The 17,449-nt window shown below is 46.6% G+C and overlaps 2 protein-coding genes across 3 annotated transcripts; both read left to right on the top strand.

Annotated features, from left to right (window-relative positions):
* The first annotated feature begins 189 nt into the window (after positions 1-189).
* On the top strand, positions 190-7,197 carry puf60a (poly-U binding splicing factor a). 2 transcript variants are annotated; one of them, XM_077511773.1, is made up of 10 exons: positions 190-891; positions 1,915-2,007; positions 2,378-2,425; positions 3,213-3,374; positions 3,450-3,542; positions 3,952-4,165; positions 4,224-4,381; positions 5,508-5,592; positions 5,691-5,836; positions 6,630-7,197. In XM_077511773.1, the coding sequence occupies exons 1-10, from the start codon at positions 616-618 to the stop codon at positions 6,927-6,929; spliced, it is 1,575 nt and encodes a 524-aa protein (XP_077367899.1). In that variant the 5' UTR covers positions 190-615; the 3' UTR covers positions 6,930-7,197. The 2 variants fall into 2 exon arrangements, with proteins under 2 accessions (XP_077367899.1, XP_077367898.1); XM_077511772.1 differs by having other exon boundaries at positions 5,691-5,851.
* Positions 7,198-7,568: 371 nt separating this feature from the next.
* On the top strand, positions 7,569-16,194 carry klhl18 (kelch-like family member 18). The gene is made up of 10 exons (XM_077511771.1): positions 7,569-7,837; positions 9,037-9,167; positions 9,250-9,390; positions 10,813-11,011; positions 12,474-12,634; positions 12,705-12,841; positions 12,924-13,146; positions 13,224-13,328; positions 15,203-15,314; positions 15,383-16,194. Exons 1-10 carry the CDS (start codon positions 7,709-7,711, stop codon positions 15,767-15,769), a joined length of 1,725 nt encoding a protein of 574 aa, XP_077367897.1. The 5' UTR covers positions 7,569-7,708; the 3' UTR covers positions 15,770-16,194.
* The last annotated feature ends 1,255 nt before the right edge of the window (positions 16,195-17,449 follow it).

The raw sequence follows: 17,449 nt of genomic DNA, 5'->3' as shown, positions 1-17,449 counted from the left end.
AAAAAAATGACAAAGGGGATCGATACTTTTAACTGGACATACTGTACATATTTCAGTTTACGGGACTTGGATATCAGGACTAAAGCGGCCAAACATCAACCATACTAAAAAAAAATAATAATAATCGAAAAGTGAAATTCATTTGTTGAAATTTCTAGCTGAATTTGTAAGTTTTATCGTGTACGAGATCAAGACTGAAGCGCGGTCAACGGAAGTGACGTAGTTGTCCCGGAGCTGCTCAGTCACACGAGTGACGCTTGGACGCGCACATTAGCCCCCCAAAAAATTCTAGATATCAGTTTTTAGACCGAACCGAACACTCCCAACTACACACACGCACACGTTCAGAACCCGACTTAAGTTCGAGTTTAGGGCGCTCGTTGCGTATGCGGTAGGAACATGAGACGCTTTCATTCTGGACAATTGTTCCTTCGACGGAGACATGCTAAGCTAATGCTAACCGAGTGATCCCATATGCGCGTTTGTCGCTCACGTTGCGTGCCGACCTTCCGTCAATATTCATAACATTTTCCGGCCCAAAAACGGAATTATGTTTTTGAAGACTAGACGTTTGAGTTCGCTGTAGCTTGTCGACACTATGAACTATGAAACTCTATGACAATTTTGGAGTCGCGTCCTCTCGAAAGTTGTGTCACGTTTGATTACAAAAGCAACGAGTTGACGGTTGGAAAGTTGAAAGTGTTGCTGCAAATCCACTTGAATGGCGTCGCCAAGGGCAACGGAATAAGGCCGCCAGCGGTCGCTGGGATGCCACTGCGCATGCTCGTCATGGAGAACGGACAGGGCAACGCGACCACCACAACCACGACGACGACGACGAGGCTCGGCCTGCCGCCGCTCACCCCCGACCAACAGGAGGCGCTGCAGAAGGTAACGCCACTCCGCTCCTTTCTCCAAAGTGGAGTTAGGCCTGCAAGTTCTGTTTTTTGTTTTTTTTTTGGGGGTGGGGGGGTCATCAATATGGTGATTGGTGTGGCATCTGAACCATTAATTGATAGCCAAATTAATTTGATAGGCCATTAGCTGGCGTTGAATTAGTGGTGAAAACCTGTTGGTACCTTACGATACAAGTCTCACGATAACGATTATGTCACGATATGACCATACCGCGATTATCGATATATTGGTCAGGTCATAAATCCACCATAATCTACGATAGATTACTCAAGACATATATGTTTTTGTTGTTTTTTTTCCCAATGAGAAAATTGTTTCTTTTTGTGCCATCACTGAAACACAATATTAAAACCGGTCTTCTTCACACTGAGTACTTTCGTGTATTTTTATTTTATTTATTTTTTTTAAACAAATACAAATGTCTTCTGAACAGGGACAACTTTCTGTCAACAAATTTCTTTCGTAAACGTTGTGATGCAACATGTCAATCAGTAACATAGTCAGTAGTTTCATTTTATAAACTGTGACACATTTTTTTGTCTAACATTGCAAAAGTAAATAAATGACTTAAATATTAAATCCAATGAAATCAATATTAATATTCCTCAGAAATTGTGTGCTTCAAAAAGTGGAGACATAAAATATTTTTTAAAATGTTGAAATTGAAGATAAAATCCAGATATTTCATAGAAATGTATGCAAAAGTGAGACAAGTCAAAGTAAACTGATGAGTCTTGTTCGCCTGAAGACTTGCGTCCATTTCCATGCCACTCTTATGAGGCGCTCCCCCTAGTGGCCTGTCAAGTAATTGCTCCATAAGTCATTGAGCCGTTCTAGTGGCCGGTTATTAACTCCAAATATCCCGATACTTGCATAGGCATATCAACAATCTATCGGGAGACAAAAGCGTCAGGATTTATCACGATATTGATATATCGTCACACGCTAACGTTGAATTGTTCCCCGTGTCCTGTGATTGGCCGTTTCCCCGGCCAGGCCAAGAAGTACGCCATGGAGCAGAGCATCCGGAATGTCTTGGCCCGGCAGACTCTGGCTCAGCAGCAACAGCAGCATCTCAGCGGACTGCAGGTACACATTATTTCACATTTTTATTGTATATTAGGTTTTAGTGATTTATTTTATATTTATTTTTTATTTGACATGAATAATTATTCATTATGAATAGTAGTAATTTTTTATTCTACTATATTTGTATTTATATTATTTATTTATTTAATTACCTTATTTAATATTAATTATTGCTAATTAATTATGAAACTTGGTATCCACCAGAAGGTGCTAGAAGCGCACAAATGGATATCAATTTGAGATTTTGAAAAGCTGCGCTGCTTTTAATATCGTGGCATGATGATACATTGTGGCAATTTGACTATCGCCATCTCACGATATTGCTGTTGTGGTTCCACTTTGTCTTCACGTTGACCCGTTTGTGTGTCAGATGGCGTCCTTGTCGGTGGGTTTGGGAGAACTTTCACCTCTGCAGTCAGTAAGTGCTCCTTTGTTTGTTTCTGCCACTGACTTGTATATATGACTGGATAGCCGCTAGGCCGTATACGCGCCAGCGCAAGCCGTTGAAGTCACAGGGCGGCCATCTTGTTCCTCCCACCTCGCCAGCAGGCTTTTGTATCACCTCGAGTCTTCCCTCGCTATAACGCGGTTCACTTTCCGTGGCCTTGCTGTCATCGTGGATTTTGTTTAGTGCAACTTAATATTGATTGCATTGGATTTAGTATTAAAGTCATTTTATTGATATACATTTGCAATGTTACACAAAAAAAATGATGTCACAGTTTATAAAATGAAACAATTGATGCTGTGACTGACATGTTGCATGACAATAAAAAAGACACAAATTCGTATTTGTTTAAAAAAAAAAAAAACCTGCACAAAAGTACTCAATGTGAAGAAGACAGCAGTTTGAATATTGTGTTTCAGTGATGGTACAAAAAGAACCGATTTTCTCGTCGGTTTATGTCCTGAGTAGTTTAATTGTTGTAGATGATCTCGGATGTATTCCTTGACCAATATATTGATAATGGCGCTATCATCATATCGTGAGCTCGTCGTTATCGTGAGCCTTGTATGGCCTATGGTATCATATGGTGAGGTGAGGTTTCCAGCCCTGGTTTCCACTAAATAGTGGCTGAAATGTTGGATGGTGTGTGGAGAGAGGTTTGTTGGGAGGAGCAATATGGCCGCCCGGCCACCTCCAAAGTCTTTTCCTATGGGCCATCTAGTCATATGTATGCAAACTATTTGTTTGGCGCGATGAGGTGGCGGCGCAACGTCAGCGCGCGCTGGCCATCATGTGCCGCGTGTACGTGGGCTCCATCTACTACGAGCTGGGCGAGGACACCATCCGGCAGGCCTTCGTCCCCTTCGGACCCATCAAAAGCATCGACATGTCCTGGGACTCGGTCACCATGAAGCACAAGGTCAGAGGTCACGTGCGTGCGTGCGCACAATCACAATCTTGGCGCCACCAAGAATGTGTCCCGTCCTCCGTTCAGGGTTTCGCCTTTGTGGAGTACGAGACGCCGGAAGCGGCCCAGCTGGCTCTGGACCAGATGAACTCGGTGGTCCTGGGAGGCCGAAACATTAAGGTGGGACAAAAACGCTCGTCGCTAAGTGACAATTGGCTCCTTTGCGCAAATTGGACTTTTGCACAACTTCTACTCAGGCTTACTTTTAGTTTGGGAGTCGCTTTGAATTTCCTTTTTTAAATTGAGTTCGTTTTCAAGGTGCTTTTGTTCCTTTTAAGTTTCATATATAAGAATAATAATAAATAAAAGTAAAAAACTAACAGAAGCACCCTGAAAATGAATTCAAACCAACTCAATTTAAAAAGGAAAAGTCAAAACTAACTAAAATAAAAACTTGCAAAAGTGTAATAACCCTGGTGAACATTTGTGAGCGTTTCTTTGCTCTTTGGATCGTGTGACTTATTGTTTTCATTGTGGTCATTGACCAAATTGCCAGTTGCGCTTAACGAGCGGCTGCGTCCGTGATCAGGTGGGCCGTCCCAGCAACATCGGCCAGGCGCTGCCCATCATCGAGCAGCTGGCGGAGGAGGCGCGCGCCTTCAACCGGATCTACGTGGCGTCGGTCCACCGCGACCTGTCGGACGGCGACATCCGCAGCGTCTTCGAGGCCTTCGGCAAGATCAAGTCGTGCGTGCTGGCCCGCGAGCCCGCCACCGGCCGACACAGAAGCTACGGCTACATCGGTGAGCCCCCGCTAGCGCCGCGTCTGGCCCGCCGCCACTGACGCCGTCTGCCCCGCAGAGTACGACAAGCCCCAGGCGGCGGTGGACGCGGTGGCCTCCATGAACCTGTTTGACCTCGGAGGGCAGTACTTGCGCGTGGGCAAGGCCGTCACGCCGCCCGTGCCGCTCATCAGCGCCTGCGGGGGACTCAACATGGCCGCCAACCTCACCGGACAGGTGCGTCCTCGCGTCCTTGTTTTTGTCCACACCCAGGACGGATTATTACGGCTTTGGAATTTTTCAGGCAACCTCATTTTTTCATTTTTTTTTTTTCTTTTATATGGTGTTAGTTTGAATTGGTTTTGATTACTTTTAGTTCTTTCAAAAAGGCTAGTAAAGTATTTTTTGTTTTGTTTTTGAAATGTTACGACTTGTGCACAATATTGAAAAAAATGGCATGGGAGCGACGTCATCTTTTGGTGCTTTTCTATTGGCTGCTGCCAGATGACATCACTTCTGTGTCACACACTTTAAAACATCAATAAATGTGAATAGTTTGTCTATAATTATTTTGATACTTTCATTATTTTTCACATCCAATTAGTAGCTTTCAAAACACATTTTTCAATTTCAAAATGTCTAAAGAAGTCAAGTATCCCTTTAATTGACTTCAAATCAGCTCATGCATTCAATTAATTACCAAAGACTAAAACAAAGGACATTCATGCTATAATAATAACAGGTTAGTTTGACTTAGTTTTCCAGCCATCCATCCATCCATTTTTGTGGCGGGATCCCGAGGCGTTTGTTCCCAGGCCAGCCGAGGGACAGACGTCTCTCCGACGTGTCCTGGGTCGTCCCCGGGGCCTCCCGTCGGTGGGACCTCCTTTTATAAAAAGCAGAAGACTTGTCAAAAGTAACTAGAAAATGTCCCAAAAATGTCAGTCATTTTCAATTCAAAAAGGTCATCAGTAAAAGTAAGTGACTTTTTCATGACTTTTCCCAAAACCGGATTGGAGTCATTTTCACTTTCAAGTCGTTTAGCAGGAAAAAATGTCAAAGGATGAAAAGTTGAATTGCAAATCATTTAGATTTTTGCTACTTTGAATTTGTTTGCAGGAAAAATACATTTTATGTTTAGAAATGAAAGGGATTTTTCCAAAACGAATTTAGCTTTCCTTCAAGACAAGACAAAATGTTTGCTGCTATAAAGGGTTTTTGTTTTTGTTTTTTTTCAATGTTTTGACAGTGTTGAATCAAGTTCAGTTGAAAAAGCCAACGGAGTGCGGTTCTTCCCTTTCACCTTTCTCTGATTGGCTGAGTCCAATGGGGATTGGGTTTTTGAACTTTTTCCCGCTTTCAGGATCCAATGGGCACGTCGGTGCTGCGAGCGCTGGCCGGCCTGCCGCAAGGCGTCATGGCGGCTCAGGCTCCGGGCGTCATCACAGGTGGGGAAAGCCTCCGACCGATCCCCGCCCACCCGTCCAATCCCCGCCCACCTCCTCCCGCTCCCTGACCCCCCGCCGTTGTGACGGCACCGTTTCAGGCGTGACCCCGGCTCGACCCGGGCTTCCTCAAGTGGCGCTGGTCAATCCCGTCCTGGCCACGCCCCCTGGCCCGAGGACGGAGGAGGAGCTCCAGCAGGGGGCGCACTCGGACCCCAGCAGAGTGGCTGACGACATCAACAAGATCGTACGCAATCACAAAGTAAACACACACGACTAGAAGGAAACTTGATTGGACGAGCGTTCGTTGTGGCCACCATTTTGAAATGTCGTCTCACTTTCAATCAAACGTGTTCATTTTGATCACAGCTGCTCAACCTAAGAAAACCACATTTGTCTTTATTGGAGGACGAGAAAATGGCATTTCTGTTGTCAAATTTTACTTAGGAAAAAAGATTCTGGTAGCCATTTCATAAATGCTTCGTGTTACTTTAGTTTTAGTTTTGTTTTTTTTGTTTTTTTCTGTTACTCATTTAATAAATGCTTTGTTTTAGTTTCAGTATTAATTTTAGGTTTGTTTGTTTTTTTAAATATGAATTACTTGTGTGCAATATTTAAAAAACAACAGCATGGGAGCAATGTCATCTTTTGGTGTTTTTCTATTGGCTGCCGCTCGATGACATCACTTGTGTGTGACCCACTTTCAAACGTCCGTATTGTGGTTCATATCCAAAAAATGTATTTGAAATCACATTTGAAAATCATCCCCAAAGGCGTTCAGTTAATTACAAAAGACTAAAACGAAGCACTTTTTCTTTTTTTTTCTTTTTTTTTTGCTGTCATTCTCGTTAGTTCTCGTTTGGTAAACACAAAGAGCAGTTTCAGTTTTTGTTTTTTAAAAAGCATTTTGATTTGATTTTGTTAACGAAATAGTTTTTTGAATGTTATTTTTTTGGTTTGTTTTAGTTGCCTCAAATAACGTTGGTTGTGACCGGGACGTGATGTTTGTTTGTTTGTTTGTTTTGTTTTCCCTTTGTCAGTCTCGCGTGATGGTGCTGCGGAACATGGTGGGCCAGGACGACATCGACGACCAGCTGGAGGGCGAGGTGACGGAGGAGTGCGGCAAGTTCGGCCAGGTGAAGCGCGTGGTCATCTACCAGGAGCGGCAGGGCGAGGACGACGACGCCGCCGTGGTCATCAAGATCTTCGTGGAGTTCAACCACACGGCCGAGATGAACCGAGCCGTGCGGGCGCTCGACCGCCGCTGGTTCGGAGGCCGCAAGGTGGCGGCCGAGGCCTACGAGCAGGAGCGCTTTGAGAACAACGACCTGTCGGCGTAGGCGGGACCCGCGCGGCGGGCGCCGGCGCAAGGTAACTCTTGGCCCCTCTTGGGCGGCAAAATCACTTTTCTGCACGCACCTGCAAAGAAGACGGAAAGTGGACGCTCAGAGCGCCGAGGACGTTGGTGCGCTCGCCGTGGCGACCTTTCTTGGCAATCACGCAGCCGTTCGCCGTGTGACGTCACCCGTTCCAAAAGAATGTCCGTCAACACTTTGCAAATGTTTCTCTTGGGTTTTATATTAAAGCAAAGAAAGAAAATGAGCAAAACGTGGTCGTTTGCTTTCTGGCACTTGAGCGCCATCTGGTGAGAGCTTGTGCTACAACAAGCAATTCCTCCATTGGGTGACAAAAAAAAAGAAAAGACTTGAGCCATAGATGGAAATAAATCAAATCGATATCATAAATCCCAAAGATTGGTCAAAATGAATTCATTTTAAAAAAGAACTTTAATATCTCTGGATCATTATGAAATGTTGATCATGTATTTTAAAAATTAATTACTTTAAAATGCACCAATAATCTATAGAATTTGTTTCATGTTGTATCGTGTCTTTATGAGCGCGCACGCATTCTAAAAATATTTGTTCTTGTGTAGTTGGCGATCCAAGATGGCCGATCTTCTGCGCGTGCGCGTCACCGATCGTGCAGGGGTCACCGATAGCGTCTTGACAGACGAGTCGATGACGCGCTGGCGTGGAAGCGGAAGTGTCGCCGGCGGACGGTGCGCTACGGCGGCCCTTGGGCTCAAAAGCTCGCAGCTAGCGACGAGTCGCTGACGATGGGAGAGCTTGTTGGCGAGGAGCTCGAAGATTTGGTTCATTTCTCGGTGCACGACCTGCCGGCCAGGGGCTATGTCGTCATGGAGGAGATACGGCGGCAGGGGAAACTCTGTGACGTCACGCTCAAGGTAGAAATGCGCACGTTTCCGGTGGACGCCGAGCGTCAAGTTAGCCTAGCCTAGCATTTAGTGCTGAGCTCATGCTAACTGGAATTAACGGCGGCTTTGCTTTTGACGTCACGTTGTTAGCGACGAAACGATATCAAAAGGATGTTTGTATTTTTGTAATATCAACGCGAACTCACCTTTGACCTGCTGAAAAATGAAGACTGTCACATGCGTGTTAGTTTGACACAAGAGTGAATGCTTAAGTTGTCAAACTGGGGGGAAGAAAGTTCCATGGGCCAAGAAAACACAAGAGCACGTTCCGAACTCATTCAAAACAGAAGTGACAAAATGTTTGGCGAGTCAAAAATGCTTCGTGTGATTGTGATTGGAATGGACACTTGAGACGAGTGACCACCTATATCATTTGCCCCCCCCCCCCCCCCCCCCCCCCCAAAAAAAAAATCAGACCTCCCAATACTTCAACTAAATGATACTCATAAAAGATGTTTTCCAAGACTCCCTCCTCCAACACAGCTGAAGCAAATAATCAGCTAGCCCACTGCTAACCGTTACAAATAGGATTCATTGATTCCGTCTGCTTTGGAGGAGAACTCGATCAATTGGACAAGATTTGTTTTGAGGAGGCTTCAAACATTTGGACACGATCGAGTGAGACAACATTTGCAAACGATGAACGGATGATGGGACGAGTTTCCCTCCAGTTTGATCGTCGATTAGTTGGTGCTTAATTGGGACACGTCAACGACGTCGAACTGGATCTGGGAAGTGGCGTACGTCAAGAACGGATTGTTTTTTCCAGACACTCTTGTCGCATTTATTTTGTCAACAAAAATCGTTTTGTCAACACACATTTTGCACCGGACTAAAACCCTCATGAATAAACAATAAGTGGGACTAAATCCCGATGCATTTTCCTCCACTAATGAAGACGAGATCGATGAGAGTGAATTTCAAAATGGAGACGAGTGTCATTGTGCGTTTTCCTATCAAATTCCACAAGGAAGATTTGCATCCTAAACGTGACACGGCTGCTCGTTAGCTAGCGAGCGGCCAAGGAAGGGATCCTTCTTTGATTCGCTTTGGTTAGGCTGCTTTCGTTTGAGCGTCTTCTGCTTGTTGAAGCGCTTTTTTTTTGAAGGCTTTCCTCCAAAGTTTGACGCGCTCAAGACGTTTTGCGGTTGGAAAATGTCGTCTTGCAGGCGGGCGAGCACAAATTCAGCGCCCACCGCATCGTGTTGGCGGCCTCCATCCCGTACTTTCACGCCATGTTCACCAACGACATGGTGGAGTGCAAACAGGACGAGATCCTCATGCAAGGGATGGACCCCAGGTACGGCAAACAAAAACAAAAGAAAAGAAAAGAAAAGAAAAGAGCTCGGAAGCCTTTTCACAAGCTTATTTTTTGTTTTTAGCGCTCTGGAGGCGCTGATCAACTTTGCGTACAGCGGCCACGTCGCCATCGACCAGCAGAACGTTCAATCGCTCCTCATCGGGTCCAGCTTCCTGCAGCTGCAGAACGTCAAGGACGCATGCTGCTCCTTCCTGCAGGACAGGTCGCCTCGCCTCGCCTCGCCTCGCCTCGCCTCGCCTCGCCTCGCCTCGCCTTCCTTCGCGCATTGACCAGCACGGCGATGTGCAAAAGTCAACAAAAATCATTTGGTCAACACACATTTTTCACCCGACTAAAAGCCTCATTAATAAACAATAAGTGGGACTAAATTTCGTCTGCATTTTCCTCCACTAATGAAGATGAGACGAAAATGTCCATTTCATTTATATAAACAAACAAATAGAATAATTTATAATGTAATTTTTTATAATAATAATAATACTGATGAAGATGATAAACAGACAAATAAAATGGAGTAAAACTAGACTAGACAAAAAGCCTCATTAATAAACAATAACCTGGACGAAATCAGTCTGCATTTTCCTCATTAATGAAGATGAGACGAAAATGTCCATTTCATAAAAAAAGTGGACTCAAATCTCCGGACATTTTAGACCATGAACAAAAAGGAGACTCTCTGCTAATCTGTCACGGTTTTCAACAAAAAGAGGAGAGAAAATTTGATGTGTGAAGTTCTTTTACATCCAAAATGTTCAACATAATCTGCTGACAAAAAAAAAAAATGGGTAAAGATGATTGTCCTGACTCAAACCAGACTAAAATGTTGACAATTTTTGTTGACTAAAACTAGATGAATACAAAGTTTTCTTTGACTGAAACTAAAATGCTCAATTTATAGTCTACTAAAAATGGACCAAATAAAAATGAGATGAGGTTGACTAACTGGGATCAAAACTAACAAGCGTAGGAGGAGTTTGTTAAAATATGACCCCTAAAAAAGGCCACACAAAAAAAATTCTGTTATCATGTAGAGAAACTTTAAAATATCCAATTTTTTAACAGGCCTGATGTGCGTGTAAAGTTTGCGTTTTTGTTCACGTTTAATATCTCAAAAATGAGATTGTTTGCGGAGCAGAATAAGAATTTCTTCAGGGGCCCGAATTATTACATTCCACAATGACATCATCAACATAATTATTCATACAAATGTTAGTGTTGTTTAAATGATACATTTGACCTTTTTAAAATGTTAAAATAACTCATTTAATTGAATTTAGTTTCAGCCAAAAGGAACGTGCATAATGATTGTGCTTGAAAGAATTTGATTTGTCTGAATCTTTTTTTGTATTAGTTTTCTCCGTTTTCTGGTTTTGTAGCAAGAAACGAATCATCGTCCGACTTCCAACTTTGTTTTTGCCATCAAGAAATATGTGTTCTGATCAAGTGTGTTTGCTCCAAAAGGAACGTATGTCTTGATAGTGTTTGTGTTTTTTCAAAATTGTCCTAAATATGCTGCATCCCACAAAATAATCCTGATTCCAATGATTGGCCAAAAAGTACCGGTGATGCTGATGGAGTTTTTTTTGTTTGTTTTTTTTCCTGTCGATATTTTGCGTGCGTCCAGGTTGCATCCGAAGAACTGCTTGGGCGTGCGTCAGTTTGCCGAGACGATGATGTGCGCCGGCCTGTACGACTCGGCCAACCGCTTCCTGCAGCAGCACTTCGGCGACGTGTCGCTGGCCGACGAGTTCCTGGCGCTCGCCGCCGACCAGATGCTGGAGCTGCTCGCCTGCGACCAGCTCAACGTCAAGACGGAGGAGCAGGTCGGTCGTTCGGTCGGTCGGTCGGTCGGACGGTCGGACGGACGGACGGACGGACGGACGCCGCTTGCACGCACTCGCACCACAAATGTGAAACGGAGGCCAGACCGGCTTGCGTCAAAATTGTGCCACTCGGCGGACGCGTTTCCGTGGCGATCGATTCCGTGCTCACCAACTGGCTCTCGTCTCGTCTCGTCTCGTCCCGTCTCGGGATTTTCATTCTCATTTGACTGAAATGATGAAACGCAGATGTCACGTTTCAATGTCAATACACCAGAAGACAAACTTTCAACCTTCAACTGCAATTAATATTCATTTGTCATTTTCACATCTTTTTTTCTCCTTCCATTTCCTTCACGAGCATTCAGCATTCCTTCGCAATTTCTCCACAAATTGCACGCGGTCTCGTCGACACAAACTTTCATATTCCATAACTTCAAGTAATACTAAAAGTGGGGAAAGTCAAAGGAGCAGCGTGCTTTTCGTCTCAGCCGTGAAACCGTGGACCGGTTCCAACACCCTTGGCAGGATCCTGTTTGGGAGTTGGCTCAACCAGTCCACGTGTGTTTTGTGGATTTGGGGAAGGCGTTCGTTCCTGTGGGGGGTGCTTCGGGAGTACGGGGTACCGGGCCCCCAGATACGGGCTGTTGGGTCCCTGTACGACCGTTGCCAGAGTCTGGTCCGCATTGCCGGCAGTGAGGTCAGATTCATTTCCATTGAGGGTTGGTCTCTGCCAAGGTTGCCCATCGTCCCCGATTCTGTTCCCAACTTTTTTTATGGGCAAAAGTTTCCAGTTTGGTGGCATCTCTGCTTTTTGCGGATGACGCGGTCCCGTTGGCTTCTTCAGGCCACCATTTGCAACTCTCTCACTGGAGCGCGGTTGGGATGAAAAATCTGAGACGGAGATCCTGCCCCAAGTGGGGGAGTTGAAGATTCTCGGCATCTTGTTCACGAGTGAGGGCAGGATGGAGCGGGAGATGGACAGACGGATGGACGTAACGTCTGCAGTCATGCTGACTCTGCATTTCCCGGTCCATCTACATTCCCACCCTCACCTATGGTGACGACTCGCTGTGGGTCGTGACCAAAAGAACGAGATCTCGGATACCCAAATGAGTTTCCTCCGCAGGGTGTCTCCCTTCGAGATCGGGTGAGGAGCTCGCTCATCCGGGAGAGACTCAGTCGCTCCTCCGCCTTGATGGAGGTGGTTTGGGCATCTGGTTGGGACGCCTCCCTGGGGAGGTGTTGCCGGCATATCCCACCAGAAGGAGGTCCCGTGGACCGCCCGGGACTCGCTAGAGAGTCTTCTGTCTCTCAGCTGGCCTGGGAACGCCATCGGATCCCGCCGGAGGAGCTGGTTGAAGTGGCTGGGGAGAAGGAAGCAATGAATGATCAATCGAAGGACGCGTTGACCAGGCGTGCTCATGTTAAAGGCCAGCGTTGTTTTTGTTTGTTTTGGTGGCAGGTGTTTGAGGCGGTGCTGTCGTGGGTCCATCACGACCGCGTCAAGCGCCAGTCGGCGCTGCCGGAGCTGCTGTCCAAAGTGCGACTGCCGCTGTGTCGTCCGCAGTTCCTGACGGAGCGAGTCCAGCAGGAGGAGCTGGTGCGCTGCTGCCACAAATGCAGGTCAGTCCGAGCCGTTTGCACGTCGCGGCCGCTTTGGCTTCCGCCGGACTTGCTTCGACGCCGCCCCCAGAGACCTGGTGGACGAGGCCAAAGACTTCCACCTGATGTCAGAGCGCCGTCCTCGCCTCGCCGCCTTCAAGACGCGCCAGAGGTGCTGCACGTCCATCATGGCGCTCATCTACGCCGTGGGAGGACTCAACAGCTCCGGTGCCAGCCGCAGCCAGGGGGCGGGACTTTGCCTTCCGCGGCGGGCGGGACTAACCGGCCGCCGGCGCTCTCCCGCCCGCAGGCGACTCCCTGAACGTGGTGGAGGTGTTTGATCCGGCGGAGAACCTGTGGGAGCGCTGCCAGCCAATGAGGACGGCCCGCAGCAGGGTGGGCGTGGCCGTGGTCAACGGACTCCTCTACGCCATCGGCGGCTACGACGGCCAGTCGCGGCTCAGCACCGTGGAGGTTTACAACCCCGAGACGGACGCTTGGACCCGAGTGTCCAGCATGAACAGCCAACGCAGGTCGGTACTCGGACGGCGGGCGGGCGAACGGCCGTTGGCGAACGGCGGCCGTGACTCTTGTTGTGCTTGTGGCTCAGCGCCATGGGAACGGTGGTGATGGGCGGACACATCTACGTGTGCGGCGGCTATGACGGCAAATCCTCCCTCAACTCGGTGGAGCGCTACTCGCCGCACACCGACAGGTGAGCGACCGGCTTGAGCGCCAGTAAGTCAGTCGTCTTGGTTTTGGCCGCCATTTTGACCATTTCCAATTTCACTCACGCTTGTTCGTTTTTCATCAAGCTCACCCCGTTTTCATTTAGTCACTTTATAGAAATCAGCATTTTAATAGTCTCGTTTTAACCTTTGTTGTCCTCCTTTCGGGAGTCGCGCATGCAACTTGGTGCCATAACTTTCAAATCGCTTTTCAACCCACTCAGCCTCCTTCACTTTTTGTTTGTTTTTTGTTGACTTTTTTTTGTTTTATGATTTGTCTTCCGGTTGCAGTGTGTCCTCTGGATCGCTTCGCTCCTGCTAACCTTGCTCCATTTTCTATTTGTTTGTTTTTTTTTATGATCAGTTTTAGCTTTTTTGCACTTTTTTTGTGTTGTTAAATTGGAAAAAAAAAAAAAATCAATTATCATTTTTTTCCCCATCAATGAATCAATCACCCCCGTTCCAGGAATTTATTTATTATATTTTGTTTGTTAATCCACAAAGGTTGGATGTTATGATGGCGTATTAGTGCCACATATAACTTTATTTTTATTTATTTTTTCTTAAGAGTGTGGGGCAATATTCCAACCGGGAAAAAAAAATGTCAAATTTGCGAGGGGAAAAAAAAAAAAAAAAAAGTCCTAAACTTCTGAGAAATCCACGTAGCGTAGCTATGGTCTAAATATTTAAGGATTGTTTGTTGGTTAATGAGACTGTTTGTTTGTAAAATGACAAGGCAGGATGGAGATGGATTCACTCCTATTTTCAACTCGTCATAATAACATACACGGCATCATCCAACACTTCCGGATCCTCGATCAGCTGACTAGCACTAACCAATCAGAAGCGAGCATACTTGAGGTCAATGCAAGTGAATGTAAGAAAGCAGCAGATTCGACACATCAACTTGGATACAGTACTTGTACCCCAAAAAAAAAAATGTACGGATGCATCAATAATAATTCTGGAAACATAAATGTACACGTAAATATACATTTGAACAAATGAATTTAAATGTTTGATCCTCAGTATGTGCCACTTGATATATTTTTTTTCTCAGAATATTGCCCCCCACCCTCTAAAAAAAATAAAATAAAATTTATACGCAGGCCTTTTTTTTTCCTTTTTTTTTTTTTTTTTTTTTGCATGAGCCGTGGCGTGATCTTTATTTCTTGTGTGAGTGCACCATCTAGTGGCCGAATGGTGTACGTTATTTGTCTGCTTAAAAAGTGCACACTGACTAATGAGTACTTTGTGGGTTTTTATGAAAGACAAAATAGCACATTGAGTTTCCCCAAAACACAGGAAATGAAGTCCTAACAAGCACTTGTTGTAATTATGAATGTATTCCAAAAGATCGCTTTTGTGTGTTGATTCGTTAACCAGTAGAGGGCAGTCTTGCACTAAAGGTATTGAGCTCATGTCATTGCTAACTGTTGAGCATAGGCTGGTGTTTCATAATGCATATTATGTATTAAAGACGCCCTGCGATTGGTTGGCAACCAGTCCAGGGTGTCCCCTGCCTACTGCCCAGAGCCAGCTGAGATAGGCGCCAGCAGCCCCCGCGACCCTTGTGAGGAATAAGCGGTCAAGAAAATGGATGGATGGATGTATTAAAGACAGTTAATTATGAGTATTTATATCCACTCAAGCAATTCAATTTACATCCAATCTGAGTGGATTATCAAAAAAAAAAAAAATGTGTTGGGGGGGGGGGTTCAAAATATGTCAAATAAATATGTAAAATAATAATAAATAAATACATATTAAAAATAAATATAAATGTGATGTATAGCATGGGCTAATGGATTGAAGAAGATTTGATTGTCAACAAATTGTCTGCCGTTGGTGCGTGCGGCAGGTGGTGCGCGGTGACGGACATGAGCGCCAGTCGCAGCGCCGCCGGCGTCACCGTCTTCGACGGGCGCATCTTTGTGTCCGGAGGTCACGACGGCTTGCAGATCTTCAACACGGTCAGTGGCGTCGTCGTCACCGTCCGCTTCATCATCATCATCATCATCAGCTTGCTGGCATCCTGCAGGTGGAGCACTACAACCATCACACCAACCGCTGGCACGCCGCCACGCCCATGTCCAACAAGCGTTGCCGTCACGGGGCGGCGGCCCTGGGCAGCCACCTGTACGCCGTGGGCGGCTACGACGGCTCGGCTTTCCTGAGCGGCGCCGAGGTCTTCAGCTCCGCCTCGGGCCAGTGGAGCCACCTGGTGGCCATGAACACGCGGCGCAGCCGAGTCTCGCTGGTGGCGGCGGCGGGCCGCCTGTACGCCGTGGGCGGCTACGACGGACAGACCAACCTGGGTTCCGTGGAGATGTTCAACCCCGACACGGCCCGCTGGACCTTCATGGCGCCCATGGCCTGCCACCAGGGCGGAGTGGGCGTGGCCTGCGTCCCCCTGCAGCCCGCCTAAAAGGTTTGGGTCCGCTGACGGGCGAGGAGGCCGCCGTAGCGTTAGCTGCTGTCGCGTTAGCCGCTGCGGCTAGCTTTGCTCCCGTGGCTGTTGGCGGCGGCGGCGGGCAGGCGCCGTCGCGCGCCGGCCGCTTCCTCTCGGCCGGGACGGGAAGTGGTGCGTCTGCTTCAAAATAAAAGCCAGGATTTTATTTTGGAAAGGACAGGAAAGACAGACGTGTCTTCGTCAGTCCCAAACCAAACAACGATGTGAACGTGGAAGTGAAAACGAAATAAAGTTGCTTCCAGGAGGAGGAAGAGGAGGAGGAGGATGATGATGATGATGATGATTATGGCTGCTGCCGCCTCACGTGTTGTCCGTCACAAAAAAACACTCGTTGCCTTTTGAAACATAATTAGCAAAAGGAAATCAAATATCGTGATGTACCAGACGGAATGTTTTTGCGTCTTTTTGGAAAGCAGGGAGGAATTCTGAGTTCCTGTTCCCATGGAAGCAAAACAAGACAGTCGCGACGTTTAGCGGCTGTAATGTTTATGGCAAGTCTGGAGTGGCGCTGTCGCGCTAACGGAAAGTGTAGAAGAAGAAGCCGCCGCAAGGTCGCCATATTGCTCCTCCCAAGAAACGGACGGCGGTCTTCAAAGTGGTTTAAAGCGTAATCTGCTTGCCAGATGGGAGGAGTAAGATGGCCGCCTTGCACTTTCGGCTGTCCGGTAATATATACAGATCAGTGAGACAAGTGGCGGATGATTCAAGTGCAACAACATCGCAGCAAACATTTTGCTGCCAAAGCATAAACAAGCGAAGGATGTTGCGCAAAACGACGACACGGCTGTCCGCCGTTCTTGTTGACGGACGTGCGTCATGCACGCCGGAATGACATCATCACCGGATGACGAGCTATCCCGCGTATGGTGTCCACATTGGAACATACGGGCCACGTTTGGAAATCTTTCCATTCTGGAGCCTGCTTCCAAAAGTGAAACGAGGCGACCAACTGGCCAAACGGTAAGAAACTTGTGACTGAAAATAAAAAAGCGAGCAGCGCTGAAAGTCCTGCACAATGACACAAACACATGACCCAAGTGGCGTTTTCCTTCAATTCCTTCTATTCTGCCCTCCAAGCGCCAAGAAAATGAGCGACTGCTCACTTTATGACATCATAAGGTGCCTCTAACCCCGGGATGATACCGCATGCATGCATGTGCGTTGCGTGTGCGACTGCCTGCTCTGGACACGTCAATTTAATGCCCAACCCGTTCCGATCTGCCGTTTGATCAGATTAGCCGCGGGGCTCACGTGATTTATCAAGATGGAGTTCATTCGGCATTGAGCACAGTCGTTTTGATAGTGTTAACACTTTAATTGAAGCAACAGCAAAAAAAAAAACGGTTTCAAGTACTTGAAAACAAGTTCGCCGCTCGTAACGCCGCCATGTTAGTGGATGTAAAACGCCGACGTCATGACGCACTTTCATGCAGTTGCCGCACGCGGCTTCTCCGTTCCAAACGAAGCGCGATACATGACGCTGGTTTGGAATGAAGAAAGGAATCTAGCATCTCTGTGATTCCCAATCCAATTCCATTCGGATTTTCATTTTCATTCCGATTGAGGTGTCAATATGGAGCAATTTCATTTTCATTTGGTTTGGCCGTTTGGATTCAGTCTCCTCGGAATACATGG

The sequence above is a fragment of the Festucalex cinctus genome, chromosome 1, assembly GCF_051991245.1.
Source record: "Festucalex cinctus isolate MCC-2025b chromosome 1, RoL_Fcin_1.0, whole genome shotgun sequence".
Taxonomy (NCBI): Eukaryota; Metazoa; Chordata; class Actinopteri; order Syngnathiformes; family Syngnathidae; genus Festucalex; species Festucalex cinctus.
Note: the sequence above shows the minus strand (reverse complement) of the source record. Positions and strands in the feature narration are given on the sequence as shown.

Bases quoted from the DNA above. Each gene is read 5' to 3' on its own strand.
- puf60a (XM_077511772.1), top strand. From the start codon at position 616: ATGACAATTTTGGAGTCGCGTCCTCTCGAAAGTTGTGTCACGTTTGAT. The intron at 4,166-4,223 runs GTGAGCCCCCGC...TCTGCCCCGCAG, and splicing joins CAGAAGCTACGGCTACATCG to AGTACGACAAGCCCCAGGCG. The intron at 5,593-5,690 runs GTGGGGAAAGCC...GCACCGTTTCAG, and splicing joins GGCTCCGGGCGTCATCACAG to GCGTGACCCCGGCTCGACCC.
- klhl18 (XM_077511771.1), top strand. From the start codon at position 7,709: ATGGGAGAGCTTGTTGGCGAGGAGCTCGAAGATTTGGTTCATTTCTCG. The intron at 12,635-12,704 runs GTCAGTCCGAGC...CGCCGCCCCCAG, and splicing joins CGCTGCTGCCACAAATGCAG to AGACCTGGTGGACGAGGCCA. The intron at 15,315-15,382 runs GTCAGTGGCGTC...GGCATCCTGCAG, and splicing joins GCTTGCAGATCTTCAACACG to GTGGAGCACTACAACCATCA.